Below are 21,002 nucleotides of genomic sequence, written 5' to 3' on the forward strand. Positions count from 1 at the left end.
CACTTACAGGGAGGTCAAGGGGGGGGGGGACTTTGTGTTGAGCAAATGAACATGATTGACCCCCCCCCCCCCCCCCCCCCCCCCCCCCCCCCCCCCCCCCCCCCCCCCAGCCAGCATTCCCCTCATGGGTCTCTCTAAAGAGAACAATGGCTGACAGTACGCAGGTCATCATCTACACTCCCTCTCATCGGGGGGAGAGGGGACCTGGGGCAATAAGAAGTGACTGTTTACCTGCATGCAACCAAAGCACAAACCTGATTGGTCCAAACAACTCTTACTACACGCGGTAACCAGAGCGCTTCCAATACTGAGATCTTGTCCCGTTGCCTACAGATTATGCATTTATATGCAGATATGTGTTTATAGAGATGATGGGGTTTGTCAAACACACACACACACAGAGCAGAGCCTTCCGGTGGTGGCAGGTGATGGTCAGGCTGATGGGGACAGAGTTCACCATCAGGTCAAACCCCTCATATAACCAACCAACGGTAGGGTTCGGGTAGTAAACGATGGCCTCTTTACGGCCGTTTCCATGGCAGCGTATACCCAGGAATTGGCGTGTTAATGAATGGAGAGCCATGGCGCATCTTTTTACATTCTCCCTGTTGAACAAATCCAACGGGGATCAAATTTGGACAGGATTTCTATGAAACAATATCTGAACAATATTGAAGAAGGCAAAAGACAGAAGAAGAAGAAGGCTTTCTCAACATAAGTAATAAAAAATAGTACATTCTGTATTATTGTGTTCTAAAGACACAATAATCGGTTTTAAAGGGCAGGTCTCTTTTCAAACACCAAAAGGCATTGCGATGATAAATGACTGAAACTAGGGTACGGAAGATTATCACTGTAGTCTGGTTCATTTGTATTGTATTGAGCATTATTATATAGCATTAGCACGGGGGTGAGCGGTAGGGTTAGTGGATTAGGGTTAACTGTAACTATTAAATAATGCATAAATTAATACTGTAGTTACATTAACACCATTAGCTTAGTTAATAAAACACCATTAGTCAACATTGAATATCTAAATGATTACTATACCATTAGTTAACTGTGAATCAACGGCTAGTTAATGCTTATTACCATATTAGCTAGTGTTAATTGATGGTTAATCTATTGAAAGTGTCCCCAATGTCAGTTCCAAACACGGAGCCACATGCCGCTCCAGATTCTCGGTTTTCATAGGTTAGAATCCCCAGAGCCCCCCTCCACCCCCTCCACCCCTGCCTACACCACCCTCCACATCAGAGGAGCCTGCATTGGGAGCCCCATGAATCGGATTCACCCGCACCGTCTCTTGGTCCGCTGAAGGAGGTGAAGGTCCTCTGTGGGTGATCACAGAGCGGCTCTCTGCTGAGTTACGGTCCATTTAGCGCATATCTGCAACGTGAGGGATGGGATCCAACACCACCTCATTGTCTCTCTCTCCTTTCTGTCCATTTATCCGGGCCTCCCTCTTCCTGCTATACGTTGTGGTAGCCCATTCGTCATTTGGTTTTGGAGTGTGTCCTAATGCTGACCATGTGCTATGGCCGGTTTTATCTCTCTCGCTCGCTCATGTTTAAATGGAAAAATACGCAATCTTGCGTCTTTTCCTTTACGGATGTCAGGGATACGTCTGTCCTCTGGTCATCTCAGAACCATCTTGTTTACTGATATTGCATCACATAATTATTGTCATTTGTAGTTTTCTCGGGCGTTTTTTCTTTTGTTTCAATGAATGTTACTGGAGGCAGCTCTTCGGTTTGAATCCCCAGAAGGGTTTAATGGAAAAACATAAAACTTTACACAGAGGTTATACTGCAGATCTCGAGGCCCACTATATGAACTGCATAAGGTGAACATTTCCCCTTTGATCACAGGATATTTTTATTCATTTTGTAACTATAAAGAGGAATTTAGGCATTTTATAAAAATAAAAGTTTAACGGCAACGTAATGTTTTGGGGTAAAGGAGACCAAAGAGGGATGGAAATAGTAAATACAATTCCGCACAGGGACACAGTCTGGGACCGAAGGGTGTGAAAGTAGCTTAAAATCACTGTGCCTAAAAAGCACAGTAGGTGCTAAATAATGTATTGTATCACAGTGGAAACACTTCCATTCATGCTCACCCCCCCGTCCTCTTTCTCTTTCACTTCCTCACTCTCTCTCTCTCTCTCTCTCTCCCTCTCCCTCTCCGACCCTCCAGCCGTCCAGGTGCACATCCTGAAGGCGGACAAAGCGGGCGAGTGGTGGAAGTTCACCGTCAACATCATCTCCGTGTACAAGCAGGGCGAGAGCCGCATCCGCCGCGGCGACCAGACCCTGTGGGTGCGGGCCAAGGACGTGGCCTGCAAGTGTCCAAAGATCAAGCCGGGCAAGAAGTACCTGCTGCTGGGCAACGACGAGGACTCCCCCGGGCAGGGGGGCGTGGTGGCGGACAAGGGCAGCCTGGTCATCCAGTGGCGGGACACGTGGGCGCGCCGGCTCAGGAAGTTCCAGCAGCGCGAAAAGAAAGGCAAATGCAAGAAGCCATGAGGAGGGAGCGGGAGGGGAGTGGGGGGGTTGGGGAGGGGTTGGGGGCTGGGGGAACACAATGCAGGGTGGGAGGAGACAGAGCCGGGGGGGGGGGGGGGGGGGTGGGGGGGGGGGGGCCTGTAATTGGTCGCATCGATTGGGTTGGGTTGACGAGAGAATGCAAAAAAAGAGAAGAATAAATACAAATAAAGAGAGAGACGCGGAGGAGGCATACGGACTCAAACAGACTGTATATGTTGCTGCTTTTTCGTGTCGAAGCATGAAGAGAATTATTTGGGATGGTTTGTTTCTACTAGTGAACTTGTTTTTGTGTTGAAGGATTTCACCTTGCAGATTTCACTTTTTTTTTTTTTCTCTATTGTTTATTTTGAGATTTGTCTGTTGTGGATTTGCCGAATTTGCACCTATTAACAGTATATAGAGTTCATTGTGTTTATTTTCTTTATATCGGTATGAAATCGTTATTTTTTTATGTTTGAATTGAACGAACGTTTTCTGCTGGTGCAAACGGGACCCTGACTAAGACACATTCAGCCCAACAGTATTTTCCCCGCATGGATTCCCTCTTTCCGAACTAAACAAAGCAGGCCCCTCCACGATCTATATAGCATCAGGAATACTATTTAGTATTCCTAAGAAATAGGAAACAAAAAACGATAAAAAAAAAAGAAGAAAGTAAGTAATGTGGATTTCTCCATTAAAAAGTGCCATAAATATTATTTTGTATGCCTTTGAAAAAGCAGAACTCTGTAGCGTCCAGCGAGCCGCTGACTGTTTGTCTCTGCTGCAGGTAGAACCCCAGATGTTCTATAACATTAATTTTTGTTTTTCAGGACAGGTGGGTTTCAGGTCTGGTTTTGGCCTGGGCAAAACAAGAGATCAGACACCATTTAGTGAGGAGAGGACTGCAGGATAACCATTTAAATCAGTTAATACTCTGTACTCAATAGCTATTCATTTGTACGTAAAGCCCTCTAAATTAGGATATCATTTCCAGTTAACCCACTAGTGCTGTGGTCCTCCATTTTATTGCTGGTTCTGTTTCGTTTTCTTGGGACCCAACCTCTGATTTTAGAACTAGAGAATTTTAGAATAGCTTTGATTGTAGTTGAAAGTCAAGATCTATAAGAATTTTGTCCATTAGTTTTTTTGTGAATAATCCCAGGTACAGAAAAAAGGTGGGCCTCACAAAAATAAAGAATAATGTATTCATAATCTATGTATCCATCATGTAATAATATTTTTATTTGTATTTAATTCATAGAAGTGCCATACACGTTGTTTCTTAAATTAAAAAATAAAAAGGCAAAACAACTACGGTAAGATGGCTCATAATATACCACAAACACGAAAGTGGTTATTTTTTCATCAAGTTGCAGTAAACATCAACAGAGATGTAAAAAAATAACAATGGTACAATGGTAGTTACATACAAGTAATTTATATATTTTTATTATACTTTTTTTTCATAATGTTCAATGCCACATACCAATGCAATTCCATAACTGGGAACGTTCCATTTAATCTGAATAGTGAGTTGGATGAGTTTAGTATTTTAAATGGGAGGGAAAGGCTATTGCTGTTTTTTTACTACATCCTGATACAGAGGGCAGTGTGCAAAATAGTGACTATTCCTACCTTTACGCAAACTGCAGTATGTTTAACTTTTCTCAATCACAAATCAAACTTTGAGGCTTTCAGATTTCACTTTACATGTTTACTCCAGTTTCATAGCGTCCCTTGCCATAATCCGAGATAGTAACGAGAAAATCCTGTCCCTTTCATTCGTTATTTGTGTGAATACGATGCATGAAACTGTAAATGCAGGCATGCAAGGCCTCTGAGTCTCCTATTGTGCTGTCAGCTTGATTTTCATTTAAATGCTTATCTAGGTGAGGGAGTGCAAAACTCCTAAGACGATACTGCTGCTTAATTCAAGCCACATTACTTGTATATTGCCAAACATTTTAGTCCGCAACTCCCGTCGTCAAAATTACTTTGTTGATTTATTTTTCCAAGTCTAGAGTTTATCTGATAACGAATGATATGAGTGTACCTTTAATTTTAAAAAAGTGCTAGCCTTTTTTACTTTGGGTCGGGGGTTTTACATTTACATTTTAAAAGTGAAGCTAAAGTATTTGTTGGTTGACAATTGTAGCTGAAGTATTCTTCAAGCTACAATGCCATGCAATTACAATTGTGTTAAAGCCAATGGTTTCAAAGAGGATTTTACCCCAATTTTCTTGCATAAAAAGAAAAATTTAGCGGGTGATAAAATATTGTAGTTTATAAAATGATAAAAACCCTTGTCATTCTGTGATTTACTTCAGAATGAAACCAGGTGCGTCTTGTTATATTTTCAAAGTGCACACTTAGAATAAATAGAATAAATCTGAGATTTTTTTGTTTTTAATTGACCAATTCTAAAAAAATTGGGCCAATCAACATTAATGAATTTGCTGGTATTGTCTGGTAAACTCTATGATATCCATACTTTGTTACTATTTACCAACATCAATTTTATATGGAAATATAAAGAATAAATGTTTAGGCACATGGTAATTTGTAATCCAATCTCTTTTTGTTTGTCTCTGTAGGTGTACATTTAGATCGATGTCAAGGACAAGTTTAAAACTCCACTCTTCAAAGCATACTTTGAACTGCACCTCTTTAGCTCTCACAATTGCAATTACTGTTTATGATGTGTACTAATATATTATGGTTATTATTATATATGAATATATTTAATGACACAAGACATTGTGGAATTTGTTATGTCTTTTTTTAACTTTCTTTTGTGATAATTATTTTTTTTACTCATTTGTGTTGTTTAGATAGTTGCCGTACAAGAAGGATATAATCACTACTGAACACACCAACCTGGTAGAACTAAATTCAAACTTTCTGTTGAAATAAACTCTTATGTTGAAATAGTTGTGCCGTCTTCCTTCTGCAACTTGCATACCAACATCGAATGCTATCATCTATCATGTCATATATTTGCAACAGTGTTCATAAAAACATTGATTTCAGAGTTCAAACTGAATATATAATATGAATGTACACATATAATGAATGCCACACAGTGTTCATTTATTCATTGATAATTGTTTATTTTGATTTGTTTGTTGATACAAAAGATTTGTTTGTAGCACATTGTATTTATAATTAATAAATTATCTTAATAATGAAGTCAGATAAACAAGTTTTAGTAGCAGGATTTTGCATCAATACAAACCATAAGAAAGGACTATTAAAGGTAAAAAGGAATTTAAAGTTTATAGTGCAAACACTATTATTAACATGCCCTCAGTAACATCCCCTGGCCGTCTTACATCTGTTAGAAAAAAAATTTGAATAGTTAATCAGGGAAGTTAATATATGTAGGTAATATTATCAATCACTGGTCTGTATAAATACTGCTGATCTTCACATAAATGTAACTGAACAGTGTCAGAATTTAGCCGCTTCCTTTTCATTATAATAATAATAATAAATGAAATTTATATAGCGCTTAATATGGTACTCTAAGACGCTTTACATATTGGCCTATCAAAACTATGTAAAGTATTATGACCTCCAACACTAACAAAACTGGGTAAAATGTCATCGTAAATGCGCTCATAACCCTCAATAAAACATACACTAGTGAATCACAGATATGCTAAGAAAAGCAACTGGAAAAGCTTTTGTTTTGTTTTATTAATTACACCTATATGCAACATGTCCATTGGGGTTTGAGTGATTTACATGGAAAGAAAACAAGCTTGTTAGTGGCACGGCCACAGAGTTTGTTTTGGCTCAACACTTTTCTATAAACATTAGAAAAGCCCCAGCGGCAAAAGATAACACTACAGCAGCCAAAGTGATACCAGAGTAAATATAGCGGCCGGGGAAAGAGAGAGAGAGAGATAGAGAGACTATTGTCATGTATGTATCACAGGTGAGCTTATGCAGTTGAAACGCTGGGAGGTCCTGTCACTGGGACAACACCAGCCCCAGCGTTAAATATATTAAAAACTAACTTCCAAGGTGCATGCAGAAATTACAGTACCAAATGTGCTGAATCCCGGGAGATGCATGTGGGCATATCCTGCTATACCGGGGATACACACTAGTACGATCTTCTGTCGCATTCCTCTCATCCATTCATTGGTCACCACGGCTCTTTGACCAAAACGCATTCATAAAACAACCATAAAAAAACAAAGGCAAAGCTAAATATTAACAATACTAAAGTGTGTACAGACATGTTCTCTGCTCCCTCACTACGGAGAAAAAAGAGCAGGAGTGGCAAAGACTGTGTGTGTGTGTGTGTGTGTGTGTGTGTGTGTGTGTGTGTGTGTGTGTGTGTGTGTGTGTGTGTGTGTGTGTGTGTCTGTGTGTGCGCAAGTGTCTGTGTGTCTCTGTATGTGTGTATCTGGGCCCTTCACTGTGTGTTTATCTGGGCCCTTCACTGTGTGTTTATCTGTGCACACACACACATACACGCGTGTGTGCGTGCGTGTGCGTGTGTGTGTGCGCTTGTGTGGGTGTGTCTCTGTGCATGTGTAATTGTGTATGTCTGTGTGTGTGTCTCTGTGAGCCTGTGTGTGTGTGTGTGTGTGTGTGTGTGTCTCTGTGAGCCTGTGTGTGTGTGTGTGTGTGTGTGTGTGTGTGTGTGTGTGTGTGTGTGTGTGTGTGTGTGTGTGTGTGTGTGTGTGTGTGTGTGTGTGTGTGTGTGTGTGCCTGACTGTGTGTGTGTGTGTGTGTGTCTGTGTGTGTTTGCCTGGGTTTAATAGTCAGGATAAAATGGCACCATCCCCTCCGCTCCACCATGAAGGGGGCCCAGAGACTAGGCGGGCCACACAGCGACCACCACGATGGCTATCAAGAGAAGGACGATCACCACCAGCATGCCTGGATGGAGGAAGAGGAACAGGTCAGACACCAGCAGCCACACCAAACACAAGCTACCTCAGAGAGAGGGAGGGGCACCACTGAACACAAGGTATTTTTAATTGATATGATCGATTTATATTAGAAGGATGAACATGTGGAATAAAATAGAAATGTTGGGGTAGAATTGATTCAGAAAATATCTGAATGGCAGATGATGTGACCTCGGACCAAAGTGAGGCTATCTGAAATGTGTAAAGGCTTAGTTATGGTTCCACGTCAACGCAACGCAGTAGCAAGGGCTGTGAGTGGTCCGCTCACTAAAACCTGTTGAGAACCACAACAGGTTCACAACTGCGTCGAAGCGCATGCGTGGTCATTGCGTTGCGTCGACCCATAACCTTAAGGCTGTAACTTTTGTAGCTCTGTGTGCTTCACCAGAGAGTGTGGGCTCTGCACTGTGATTGTAGCGTTGGGTCACCCTCTGAGGCAGTGAAAGTCCGGAGAATAAGAAGGTCTGAGAGGGCGATGATCTCACGACGTGAGAGTATTACTAATTTGCTCTTTTGATCCATGTTTAGTCCTCGTCCCTTGAGACGAGCCGCGTGAGTACAGAGCTGAGGGCACTCTGAGGACCCCAGAGAATCCACTTGGGAAAGGTATGGAGTGGAACCCACACCGCTCTCTGCTGATTTGCAAATCCCTTGATCTAAACTCCAGCCCCGAGTCCCTGCGCCCTCCCATCACATCCCCCTCCCCCACGCCTGATGACTTAATGCGGGCTACATGCGTCTGACAGCCACCAGGGCTCTGCGGACAGAGATCGCACACCGTGATAGACATGTGGTTCTGATTCCGGGCCCCTGAGTATAATCATTGTTTTCCACCGGTGCTATGGAAGCAGACAAAATGTGCGAAGGCTCGCTCGCACTTCATCAAAAGCGCTCTGCCCCCGGGGGGCCTGAAATATTACAGTTTTTATTGGGAACCCCCCCCCCCCCCCCCCCCTCACCATCCACCCAGCCTCCCTTTCTTCACCCTGAAACACACACACACACACACACACACACACACACACACACACACACACACACACACACACACACACACACACACACACACACACACACACACACACACACACCACTACAGATGTATCATTCAGCCTTCACAAAAAGGCCTTGGTCGTGCTGCAAGCAAAAGTGGTCCAAATTCAAATTCTTTTAACAGTGTAAACAGCACAAACCACATGGAACCGGATCTTTCCAACTGTAATTTGGGTCGCTTACATGTGATGTCCTAAATCAGATACAGGTTCAATGTACCTGTATCAGAATTCATGCATTATTTTACATCAGTCCATACCGACATGGTAAACACAAAAAAAGAGGAATGGGAATAAAAGCTAGAACGATAAAAACAATCAGTCAATGAAAATAACAGTAATGACCGGTTAGAGAATGTTCACACCGTGTCAACACTACTGCACATCAACCCATGAATTAAACCGTAACGCTGACTTCAGTGGCCTCCGTGTTGCTTCCCTGTGTGTGACGTCTTTGTTATTGAACAGCCAAACCAAAAAATTGGATCCGAGCAAAGAAATCAAATTGTAGCACTGAGGGCCCGCATCCACATAGCGCGGTGTTGGGTGCGCCAGGGTCTTTTATAATGGTTCCCAATGAGGAGAGAGCATATGAGGCCGCATGCGGCCGCCTCGAGACAGACCACTGCACCCAGTGCCTTTTATGAGAGCGCTACGCTGTTCTTCAGCGGCCAATCCCAGTTGAAAACATCTCAGTGTTCAGAGAGGCTCCGTGTCGGGGGGACACCAAGAAAATGGTGTTCTTGCTGTACACATATAAAGCAAAGATAACAAAACGGAAACTACGAGACGCAAGTCTATCACGTTACAGGGGTTGGTGATAGGTGAACCAGTGCAGCGTTGGCTGATAGGGGATAGGTGAATCCTTGTGAAGTGTTTTCTTCTCTCACCCAACAAGCGCCTCATCCCAGCGCCATGCCAGCAATCTACTGCCAGAAAAAAACAACACTATTTGGACATGGGCCCTAAGGCTTGCAGTGTGAACGAAGCCATAATGACAGAGCGAGAGAGCTAGAGAGGGCAAAGGGGTAGGTGTGCCAGAGAGAGAGAGTGAGTGAGAGAGAAAGCGAGGGTGAGCGAGAGAGACAGAGAGAGAGCAAAGGGGTGGGTCATTTTTTGATCCAGGACAAGGATATATTTTCCTTTTTTCCTTCAACTGGGCAGAATTCGAGGTAACCGTCGTCTCTTTGTGAGTGCGTTGCGTACGCTAACATGATATATTGTGTGCCATGCCATACACCATGAGGCTTCGCCACAGCTGGTCCACATTTGAACAGTCCAAGGTGACAGCGCCGGCGGAGGGGGGCCGGGGCGGGGAGGTGGGCGGGTCACGTGAATCGTAAAGATTAACCCGAGCCAAGATGTGGAGGTCTTTCATCTGGTACCTTGTGTGTGTGGACCGCAAACACACCGCACCAGAGCATGGGAGCGCTCCTTATTTTCGGAGCATGCGAGTGCTCATAGTTTCACTTGGTTCCCCATCCCGTCACTGGGACTTTCCTCCATGTGCACTCCCATGCCACCCAGAAAAGCCGGCTGCTTGCACGATTGATCCACATATATAGGATACTTGTGAGTGAGCGAAGCAGTCTGAAATGTCTACAAAGGGGGCTGAGCTATTTGGGGGCCTTCTGCATGGCTCTATGACGGTCTAATGGCAAAACCACCAGCAGGACAGCAGTGCACCGCCTTCACACTATATCCATTGAACGCTTATTGTGCCTCAAAAAGGGGCGGGAGGGGTGATAAAGTCTTAGTTTGTTTCTTGTCCATCCTGTGATCAAAGCCATTCTTTCCATGATCGTTAGGAGGATTCACCCCATTCACAAGTCCAGCAGACTAGACCATGCTTTGCCTCCTCTTCCCTGCAACAGAATGACCTAGGCTGTGTGGTCAGTGTATTTGATCACCAAATAACAAAGGACTTCCACAAAGGGTAAATTCATGCCTTCCCGAGTATCTCCTCTGCAGTGGATCCCTGTGGTCCTGCAACGGAGAGATGACTTCATACAACATGATGTCGTTGGTGCTGTCAACACAGAGCAGTTATTAAGTTCGGGCCCCTCTGGAGGGTTCCCTCAGTGTAGCGTGGGGCTGGGTGCACCTCATTTTATATTTATTGTTCATCTCCTTCCCTTTCGGTCCCGCTATAGGCTTCAAGGGTAAGGAGGGGTACAGAATATTGGTCTTTGCTCATAGTTTGTATTCCGTATTTTTAATGCAATGCAGAAATACAATTGTGGTGCGGTACATCAACGATGAAAAACTTCAAACGGATAGTTTTATGAGAAGATTCAAACAGGAATTCTCCGGATACAACCTCTTCTCGTAATCTCTTGCAGATGTGAGTCTGATGTAGAGGTCCGAACTGGAAAAATATGCTCAAATAGAGGATGACCCTTTACACACTCCAAAGCCAATCCACATTTGCAAAAGAAAACAAAATCTAAAACAGGATTCGGCGTGAACATTGGAACGGACGGTCGACTGAAGATTAAGATATCAAACTTCAAGCTTCGCCAAACAGTTGTCAGCAACTCAATCTGAAGAGCTGTCTAACTTAGAGAGGACACACATACACACACACACACACAGAGACACCCACACCCACGCAGACACACATGTGATGCGGCGGCGGGCCTTTCACGCCCTCTCATGTCACATAACAACGCCTAATGGAACAACATCAGTGGAATCCCGGTGACCCTCGCCCTTCCCTCTCTCTTTTGACTGTCACCGTCTGACCAAGTAACCAAATAAGCCCCCCCTGACCCTCCAAAGGCCCCTGAGGAGACTAATGACAACGATGGCGTTTGCTTGCCAAACAGATTAGTGCCTGGTGGTGTCACTGATGCGGCGGGGGGGGCGGGGCTGGAGGGCGTCAGCCCCGTCACACTGACCACCCAGGAGCCCCCGCAGACCAGAGGCAGACCAGAGGCCGGCTCCGTCGCATCCCGGCTCGTCTCCGACACATTGCTCAGGACAAATCGTAGCCAGATGGAATAATTGGCCAGAGGAGGGTAGGGGGGGGGCCGAGGTGAGACTCTGGGCCAACCCACCCAGACCATCCCATTACCGCTGGCTGGTGCTTTGTGCTTACGGTTCACAGACCGCGTTCGGCCCACAAAAGACGTACATGATCTCTGACATGGAGGAAGGGGTGGTCAGGGGGGGGGCGGGGAGCGCCAACGTTTTACGCTAATAAGGTTACACTGGCGCCCCCCCCGTTTGGCTCCAGCTAATTGGTTAGAATTCTGGAGAAAGTTATTCAAGACTGTGAGCCATGATGACTGTCCTAATTTCCCGCCAAAGTGTGTATAAAGTTTGGTATGAGAAGTGGGTCGCCATGCAGAGTTACAACACTGAACCTGCATATATTAACGCTATTCTTCATTGAAGGTCGTGACTTTCTGAATAGATCCCAGACACAGACATGACACGCAATGAATTAATCTTCGAAAATTAAGTTAAGCCCCGAAAACTGTCAAATACTAACCCTCATCCACCGTCGCTTGAGGCATGGCCTCTTGTCCAAACAGTTCAAGCCTACTTGAAATGTGTGCCACCTGCGAGATTCAGTGTGCTAGAGATGTGGAACCCACAGGATTGAGGATTAGCTCAGAACAACAAGGAGGGATTCCTGAGGCCCTGATCTTTCCTCCTGAAAGGCCTAAGCTCTGGGAAACTCACACCGATCGGACCAATCACACCGCAGAGCGCCCAGCGCTTGGTGCTGTGAACTAAGCCGATGCTTGAATCCAACCAAAACCAATGACTTTGCTCCTCAGTTTCAACTTACATGAGCTAATGGAGTTGGAAGGAACTCCGAGAGAGGCTTAGCTCTCTTAAGTGACAGATTGGAGTGTCTAGCTTTGGGATCAAGGGTTAACGAAAAAACGTTGGGATGAATCCCGTGGGGTTAATCTAGAATGGACACAAACAGTGCTAAATATCTGCACAGATGATCAAACCAACTCTTTTTTCTACTTGTAATGCTGAATTACCGTGTGTATAGACAGCGAACGGGTAGTTTACTCAAACATTTTCCAAAAGGTCTCAGGGCATGCAAAGCGATGTTATATTTTCATTCCAATACCCTGAGTGTGGAACAGCCTCATTAGAGTTTAATCTGATCCAAGAGCAGCGTGCATACCATCGACAGATGGCTTTACTTATGCTTTTTTGGTTCCACGTGACAGTATTCTCCCCTGACATTGGTCAAGATCAGAATGTCACAGGGACTATGTTGATGTGCTTTAAGAGGAGAGGAGTAGGAGTCCACAATCCATCTTTTGGCCTCTTTGCCCATGCAAATACCTTGTGAAAGTTTTTTTGTAATATGACTTGCATTATTTGGTTTCATATCAGGGTTTCTGCAACTATTGTTGTTCGTTGCCTCAAATGATTAATCAATATGTCATTGATTAATAGTTACATTTCCAAACCTCACTCTTTGCACGAAAAACGTTCCATTTATGGACACACATCAGATTTTCCTATGCCCGTACGCGACGGCCAGATGTGAATCTTCTCCGTACGCTCCACATGTAGGCACTTGACAACCGGGATGCACGTCCGCCAAAGAGAACGCTACCCAGAAGCTATTCAAAGTATGTCCAGTCCTGTCAGAGACGGCCGCACCCATCTGCAACGTCTCTCCCCAGGAGACAAAACACCAAACGGCGGCGTTGCATGAACAGGGGTCTGGAAAATAAATAAAGAGCCTTAAAGCTCAGGCCTTGTAATCACTCTGCCATGAAGAAAGAGAGGAAGCCCTCCAAGAGATTTGTGGCATGTTGTATTTTCAATTCCTCCACACAAAGACAAGTGTCAAACACACACACACAGCAGAGAGCAGGGGGATGACAGCGAGGAATGAAAAAAAAATAAAGGGGGGGGGAAATGAAAGAAAAGAGCAGAGGTCACACTGGGAACGATCTTAGGGAACGGAGAAATTTCCTTGAACACAAAAAACCCAGAGACAGAAATGCACACATCCTACACATACATTCATGCACAAATGCACAGAAATACATAAACAAGCGGAGAACCATGCACCCATATACACACAGGCAGTTACAAACACAAGCATACTAACACACAACACCAGTCCCCCACGCACACCTACACACTAATTCATTGACTCCTGCCTGCTATCACACCCAAATGTATACCACCAACTCTACTGCATACCGTGAACAGAGAATGTGGGTGAAAAGTGGGAGATGGGGAGGGTGGGAGGGGGGGAGAAGAAAGAAAGACAAACAACAAGCCAAACAAAACAAAAGGAAAGAATCCTGATGGAACCACAATGTGTGCTTAAACACCGAGCTCTGGGATCCTCAAACAAACCCACGCTCGGCACCATGGAGATAAGGCCAACAGAGTGAAGCATTCTGGGGCCTGACCCTCACTCTGTCCCCAGCACCCCGGTCCCCGGCTGCCTGTTAGCCAGCCATCGCCAGGCGCAACAATGCAGACCTGTTTCCAGAGCCCTGTGACGTTCAAACAGGCAGGAGGAGCCTTGGCTTTGGCCAAAGAACCAGAGCCCTACAGCATTCCATGATCTGCTCGAGTCAATCAAGCGGCCACTCACGGCAGATCCCCCTTTTCTCTACCCTAGAGCCATGCCTGTTGACATGAGAGAGAGGAGACGACCAAACAGCAATTAAACAATCAAGGGGCACCGGCAAGGGAGGGCCGCTCCTTTACCAAGTCTTTTTATAGTGGACTCAAAGCAACTCCATCAAAGTCTGCATATGAGCGGGGAGCTGCGAGGCCATCGACTTAAGACCCGACTTACAGCTTTCATAGGGTCTTTAAAATGGATATCTGGTTGGCGGGGGGTCTGTGTGTGGGTTTCTTAAAGAAACCCTGAGAAGTCCCGATGGGGGGGGGGGGGGGCTGGAGGGGATGATTGGCGTATCTAGCACGAGAGCCCGTCTGGAAGCCAAAAGAGCCATGTTAGCGGGCGTGAGGGAAAGGGGCCGTGCCATTATTCAGCCCAGCCCTCCGTGCCAGCAGCGCCTGCCACCATCGCCGCTGCCCTGCTGCAGCCTCGTGGAGCAGAGAGTCGCTCTCAACGTGCCACCGGGCAGATGGTCCTGCTCATGGGTATAAATTTGGGATGAGAGAGATTTCTCGGTAATGTTAGATGCTGCTGTTTTATTTATTTACTTTATTTAAAAATAGTCATTGCCATTGGTTATCTTTCATGGTTAATTATCAAAAATATTTTTCAAGGGAACCTGCGTGATCATCTGTGCACAATATTAACCCTGTAGAATGAACAATCTCGACATTTTCTCTCATTCGGAAATGTTAGGGAGGCGAGGTGAAATGCCAGGGTGTCTTCGTTTGGCTAAACCTAGCTCACGGTTGCGGCAAAAATTAGAAGTCACGTCTGGTTTGTAACATATCATGAAAAGGTGCATAACATGTTGGTCACCATGTATGCTTAATGTCATTAATTAATGCAGCATCAATTTGATCACTAGTCGCAATGCCAGCCACGATGGCAACGCTAAATATAGTAAAACCACAATAAGCTTTTAACAATCTGGACTTATAACTGCCTCAAATCTTGTGTTTAGGGGAGCATCTCGGAAGGCAGTTTGTATTGGGGTTATCCTCTATTTATAGTATCTCTATTTATTTATTTTTATTTTTTATTTACTCTTATCTTTTTCAGTACTTATTATTCAATACTTCCTTATTGTTTATTGTTTACTGTTTATTGTTTGTTAAGATCGTGCGCAACAAATACGACTACCAAGAAAAATTCCTAATATGTGTAAATGTATTTGGCAATAAACCTTTTCTGATTCTGATTCTGATCCTCAAAATTACAAATGTATTATAAAACCTGTGTTCCTGTGGATTTTGATGCCAGGGACCTTGAATGTGTAAGAGTAGTCAACTATTTGTATCTAATTGTTCAAATTGTATACATTCAAATGTGTGTCTCACACTTAAGTCATATTTACAACCTTGTTGTCTGACATTGCCAATTGGTCTCTGTAGTACTCTCTTTAGAAATGATGTTCAGCTGAGAACTGCTATACCATTCATACTGGTAATATCACCTACACTCTGGCCATATACAATGCAGGTAGCACTAGGTCTGCTGACAATAGCTCACCACAGGACGCAGACTTGGTCTCCACCAGCTTCACCCTCCGCGTCTCATTGCGAATCCGGTCGTCAGTCTTATCGACCAAATGGGAGAGGTCATCAATGATTTCTGGGAGAGAGACAGAGAGAAAGAGAGAGACAGAGAGACAAAGAGAGAGAGCGCAAAAGATCAATTTCAATATATCAATATCATTTAGTTGGCACACATCAAGGTTATGTTCAATTATACAATGCCATTTTTGCGATTATCAGCCATTTCCTAAACTCGCAGATTGTATAAATAAACACTCCTTGTCTTTTCATTACATTAAAGACCTCCCAATATGCGAGGGCATAAAAAACCGGAGAAGAGGCTTCCTCTGAAAGGAAATTACATCAGGGAACAACAGATTCAAAAAAGCGCCGGCCGGCCACACAAGAGATAGGGCCTGGCCCTCTGGAAACACTCATCTCGCGCTCACATGGTTTCACCGCTTCCTCATTGATTCTGGATCTAATCAGGTCCCCATACGCTCCTTTTTAATACCCCCAAAGTATCAGGGCCAGACACTGGGGACTGGGAGTCCTTCATTGGGAGTAGGATTGGGGGGGAGAGAGAATATATATATATATATATATATATATATATATACTCTGTGTGTATGTGTGATGTGTGTATGTGTGTGTGTGTGTGTGTGTGTGTGTGTGTGTGTGTGTGTGTGTTTCTGTGAGATGCAGGGAACTTCAGTTTGGGTGGTTGTTGAACTTCCATAAGGCCTCCCAGCCCTATGGAATGTCATATGCAGCCGATGTGTCGACAGGACAACTCCAGAACCGATAACTACTGAGCTCTTTCCAGATTGGGGATGTCTTGAGCCTTGGCATCCAAACCACAGGACTTATTTCAACTCTCATTAGTCATCCTGTGTTGGACGTTGGTAGATGTAACGTCATTGTGAATCACAGTGGAACCCGAGACAAATTAAAGCATTGATGGGCTTAAATGGGTGATCATCTTTCAAAGGTAATATGTGACCGAGAGAAACTGACAAAGCAAAGAGTGTGTGTGTGTGTGTGTGTGTGTGTGTGTGTGTGTGTGTGTGTGTGTGTGTGTGTGTGTGTGTGTGTGTGTGTGTGTGTGTGTTAGTTAAGAAAGCATGTGGAGAAAGGAACAGACTTGCACAACACCCACCCAATATGACACACACTGCAAGAAATATACACAAGAGTAAAAAACTGTCAAAACAGCACGGCTCATTACTTCTGTTATATATTAGGGTTGTTGTTCTACATTACGAAACCCAACTTAATTGAGCGTTTAGTCTTTGTTATTTGTGTCTGTCGATCTGCAAGCCTGGTGGCGCAGTTGTTGACTGGTCCTGTCCAGCAGCCTTCCAGAATAATAAAAAGAGGCACGGCAGCCACTCCAAAAGGAAAAAGGAGACGTGGTCAGAGGGTGAGTGAGGGGGTGAGTCAGGCACCACATAAAACCACTAGAAGAGACAAAAAACGGGGGGTTTTGGTATAAAAAGTGTGTGAATGACTGTTTAACAGGTACAGGAAGCCACAGTCAACACGGACCTCAGTACGCCAACCCAAACAAGCCCTTCTGTTCAGTGAGGGAGAGGCCTCTCACTGGCCACGCCGTGACCAGAGGAATCTTCAGGGATGTTTTCATCACGCTGTGAGAGCCTTCTTTCCTCTCCTGTTGGAACAAGCCGACGTCAGACCGGCCTATTCCCAGGGCTCGTCGTCCCGAGGTCATCCCTGGCATTTGTCTTGTTCCGCTCCCCTCCCCAGAACAGGTCGCTGCCTGGGGAGTCTGGGGAGAGAACACGTCTCTGAACGCAAGCCCATCAGCGGGCTGACAGCGGGGCCGGCTCTACGCTGACGGGCGGCTGATTAAGCGCTGTGGATAATTGGAGGCAGGGAGAGGAAGTGGTGTCAGGGGGAGAGGAGGGGAATCAGAGTCTCCCGAGAGATCCACAACATCATCAGCATCGCAGGCTTCATCAGGCAGCGATTCTGCGGAGGAAGCGACTCTTCCGTTTGCCGGCAGGGCAAAGGGGGGGGGCCGAGACGGTCGTCCTGGTCACGACAGGAAGTCTGGGATCCGCCGGAGCGCCGACTTCTTCCTGCCACTGAGATAAGGACGTGTCATCGCTTAAACCGTCAGCGGCGTGTTGCTAGGAGCAGTCAGTGACCGCTGCCCCTCCACCGCGCTACGCCTATGTGCTAACTGCTTTCACACGCAGGGCGAGTGGACTAGCTTCCCCCCCCGGCACTCGCTAACGAGACATGGCGCTAACGTCATAATTCCCAATTTCCTATTGTTACCCTCTGCTGCCATGGGAGACAGCTGCTGGCCTCGGCCTGAGATCAGTCTGTCATCCACATCACAATGCCGGCCCTGTTTCGGGCTAGCACTGTTTATTTAAAATGCTATTACACTGAGTACATCGCCGAAGCAGCAACGTGGGAGAAGGAAGCGGCGTGAACGCAGGCACGCACACACACACACAAACACACACACACACACACACACACACCAACTCAGAGTCACACACTGATCATTTGTTCTGCTTTCGATTGGCGTCGCGCTGCCCTGCAACTGACAAGCTGGACACTAGTGGAAAGATTAATCCATCACAAACTCATAATGGACGGTTTCAAATTCTTGAGCAGGTGCCTCGATTAAACACACCGGGCCAACCACAGACACACAGTGGGTATACATCAGGGATCCCCAGGTGTCCAGCTACTCCGTGGAGTTGAGGCCTAAAGTCAATGCGAAGTCCAGCCACGACCGCCTGTTTGTGAAGCGCTAGCGGAAGGAACTACCACCTAGTTCCTCTAATGGCCAATAGGTGGTTTGCGCTGGTTGGACACAGACAAACATCTCGTCGACGGTAAAAATGGGGTGTGTGAAACCCACAACAGCTTAATTATACTAGGTTACCAGATCGACATCACGTTGTGTACTGTACGGGCGATCTGATAAGCCATGTATCCAGCTGTCCATTACGACATGTTTTTGATCTGTGCAAGAAAAATCCCATCTAAATAACATGTTGCGACCAGCCCTCAGTTTCAGAAGCACACTGAACGCTGTACTACTTCTCGTGTTATGACGGACCCCCCTTTTACTGAGAAAGGTTTAGCTTTATGCAATCGCAGGTCAGCCCGGACAGCATAGCGACCAATGGGATAGAGATGATCACCTGGCGAGTCTCCGGTCTGCAACACAGCTACGCCATTTCAGCCTCCGGTCCGTCACATCGGCCTGTGACCAGCGCACTAAGGCCCCGTGCGCAACCATCCCACAGCCGAGGTCAGTCCATTTACACCCAGTGACTGGCACCACTGGGAAACGCTCGGGTTCAGACCAGTGCCTCAGGTAGAAAGAGTAACGGAGAAAGGTGTGTGTGGTGGGCCGTCGTTTGGTGTGTAGTGTGTATCCTTGGTCTTTAGAATGACTTGAATGACCCCCCCCCATTTCACTGCAATATGGATTATTCCAGAAAATTGGACCTTAATAAATACAGGCATATCTGTTGCAGCCATATCTAGTTACCTGCCAATTGCTTCTTCGAATTAGTAAAGCAACCCATTTGAACTCTAAAGAACATCTATCAGAAGTGTCGAGGATGCCCTCTTGGAACGAGGACAGAGGAGCAAATGTACACGACGGCCAGTGGACAACATGCAGTCTTAGATAACGTGTTGCTCCTCAAGGCTTCAATCACAGGATTAATTAAACACTGAGTGGGCTTGTGTGCAGTGGGTGAACTACTGACGTCCTTTCTGCTACATCACACGATAGACCACACGGCGTAGAGCGGCAGCATAGGGAGCCAGACATGATATCACACAGCCTTAGAGCAGAGCGTACAGCTAAGACATGGCTCAGATGCAGAGGACTGGAATGCAGCGGCGTTCAGTCGCATGGTTTAAATAGTAATTCTTAAATTGCTCCGCTCTGCATTTGCATCCGCTCCAAACTGCCAGAGACGCTGCTGACTCACGCGAATACATGGCCACGGAGTAACGGCGGTTTGGGGTCTGTTTGTATGGATACTCGCCGTGATTTTGTGAATTTCCGTGTGCGTCCATGCAGCAGTGGGCGTACGTCTCTAACTCTTTCACGAATGCCAGCGTGCGTGCGTGCGATCGTGTTTGTGCGGATGGATGTATGTGTGTTTCTGAGCATGTGTTTGTCTGAATTTGTGTGTGCATTAGAATGTCTGTGTGTATGTATGTATGTTTGTATGCAAGTGTTAGCCTGTGTGTGTGTGTATATGTGTAGCAGTATGCACAGTGAAACCACAGAGCGGCAGCAGGACGTGCTTTGTGTTATTCTGATGTAGAATTAACTCTGTTATTCTGCTGTATTAACTCTTGTTTCTGTGCTTTAATATTAAGTCTGTGTGTGTGTTATTCTGCTGTAGTATAAACTGTGTGGGCTATTCTACTAAAGTATTAACTATGTGTGTTATTTTGCTGTAGTTATCTCTGTTTAGTATTAACTACGTGTTATTCTAGGGCTGGGGGGAAGGGAGGGAGGGAGGGGGGGGGAGAGAGAGAGAGAGAGAGAGAGAGAGAGAGAGAGAGAGAGAGAGAGAGAGAGAGAGAGAGAGAGAGAGAGAGAGAGAGAGAGAGAGAGAGATTAACACACCAGTGTCCCCAGTGGTGCTGCAGGGGGGGGTGCTTCCCACAACTGTTACCAATTGGCACTGGTGTGACTGTCTGACTGTGTTTAGAGGCTAGCAGTAAGTTGCCAACCAAAATACACTCACACACACACACACACTCCCGCCACCACCAACACACACTCACACACACGGGGAGGCATTCAGCATGATGATTCAAAGCAGGGCAATTATGGTATTTACAAGAACTTGCACAGCCTTGGACGATTTTCTGACAACTTTGTGGCCTGTTTTTTTTTCTCTCTCCGCCGCCTGGCCGATCATTGTAAACAAACGCACCCAAGAGGAGTCTGCGGGGAGTGACCATTAGTGGCGGCCGTCGATCCAAACCTCAAGGTTTAACCACTCTATAACGTGAGCACCGCCCAACGCTCACACTGCTGCCAGGTCAGAAAGAAGGAAAGAACTCTGACACAAAAAGGTTTTTACAAAACCATTTATTTCTCCAAGTGTGCTTGGAGGAAGGAAAAAACACAATGCAAGGAAAAATCGTCCGAGAACAAATGGATACCTAACAAGACGTAGGGTGGAGAGGAAGATACAAAGCCGCTTGCTACGTGCCAGCATGAGGAAACCTAGCCCTCTGTTTAGGCCCGACGTAATGGCCTTCCTTTTGGCGTTTAAATACCGCCCCGGGACCACGGATAGCTAACCTCTTTGAGCTTGGCC

General features: G+C 45.6%; 2 protein-coding genes across 3 annotated transcripts in view; one reads left to right on the forward strand and one right to left on the reverse strand.

Annotated features, from left to right (window-relative positions):
* ntn1a (netrin 1a) overlaps nucleotides 1-2,558 on the forward strand; it is a 55,082-nt gene extending 52,524 nt beyond the window's left edge. Inside the window, exon 6 of one of the 2 annotated variants that reach the window (XM_030351367.1) lies at nucleotides 2,200-2,558. In XM_030351367.1, coding sequence (XP_030207227.1) covers nucleotides 2,200-2,528 — 329 coding nt within the window. In that variant the 3' untranslated portion in view covers nucleotides 2,529-2,558. The remainder of the gene's footprint in view (nucleotides 1-2,199) is intronic. The other variant, XM_030351366.1, reaches the window with a different exon arrangement.
* Nucleotides 2,559-7,184: 4,626 nt separating this feature from the next.
* The window catches only part of stx8 (syntaxin 8), a 39,096-nt gene continuing 25,278 nt past the window's right edge, over nucleotides 7,185-21,002 (reverse strand). Inside the window, exons 7-8 of the mRNA XM_030352238.1 lie at nucleotides 15,653-15,754; nucleotides 7,185-7,427 (exon numbers count right to left, since the gene is read on the reverse strand). Coding sequence (XP_030208098.1) covers nucleotides 7,363-7,427; nucleotides 15,653-15,754 — 167 coding nt within the window. The 3' untranslated portion in view covers nucleotides 7,185-7,362. The remainder of the gene's footprint in view (nucleotides 7,428-15,652; nucleotides 15,755-21,002) is intronic.

This window comes from Gadus morhua, chromosome 3 (genome assembly GCF_902167405.1).
Source record: "Gadus morhua chromosome 3, gadMor3.0, whole genome shotgun sequence".
Classification (NCBI taxonomy): Eukaryota; Metazoa; Chordata; class Actinopteri; order Gadiformes; family Gadidae; genus Gadus; species Gadus morhua.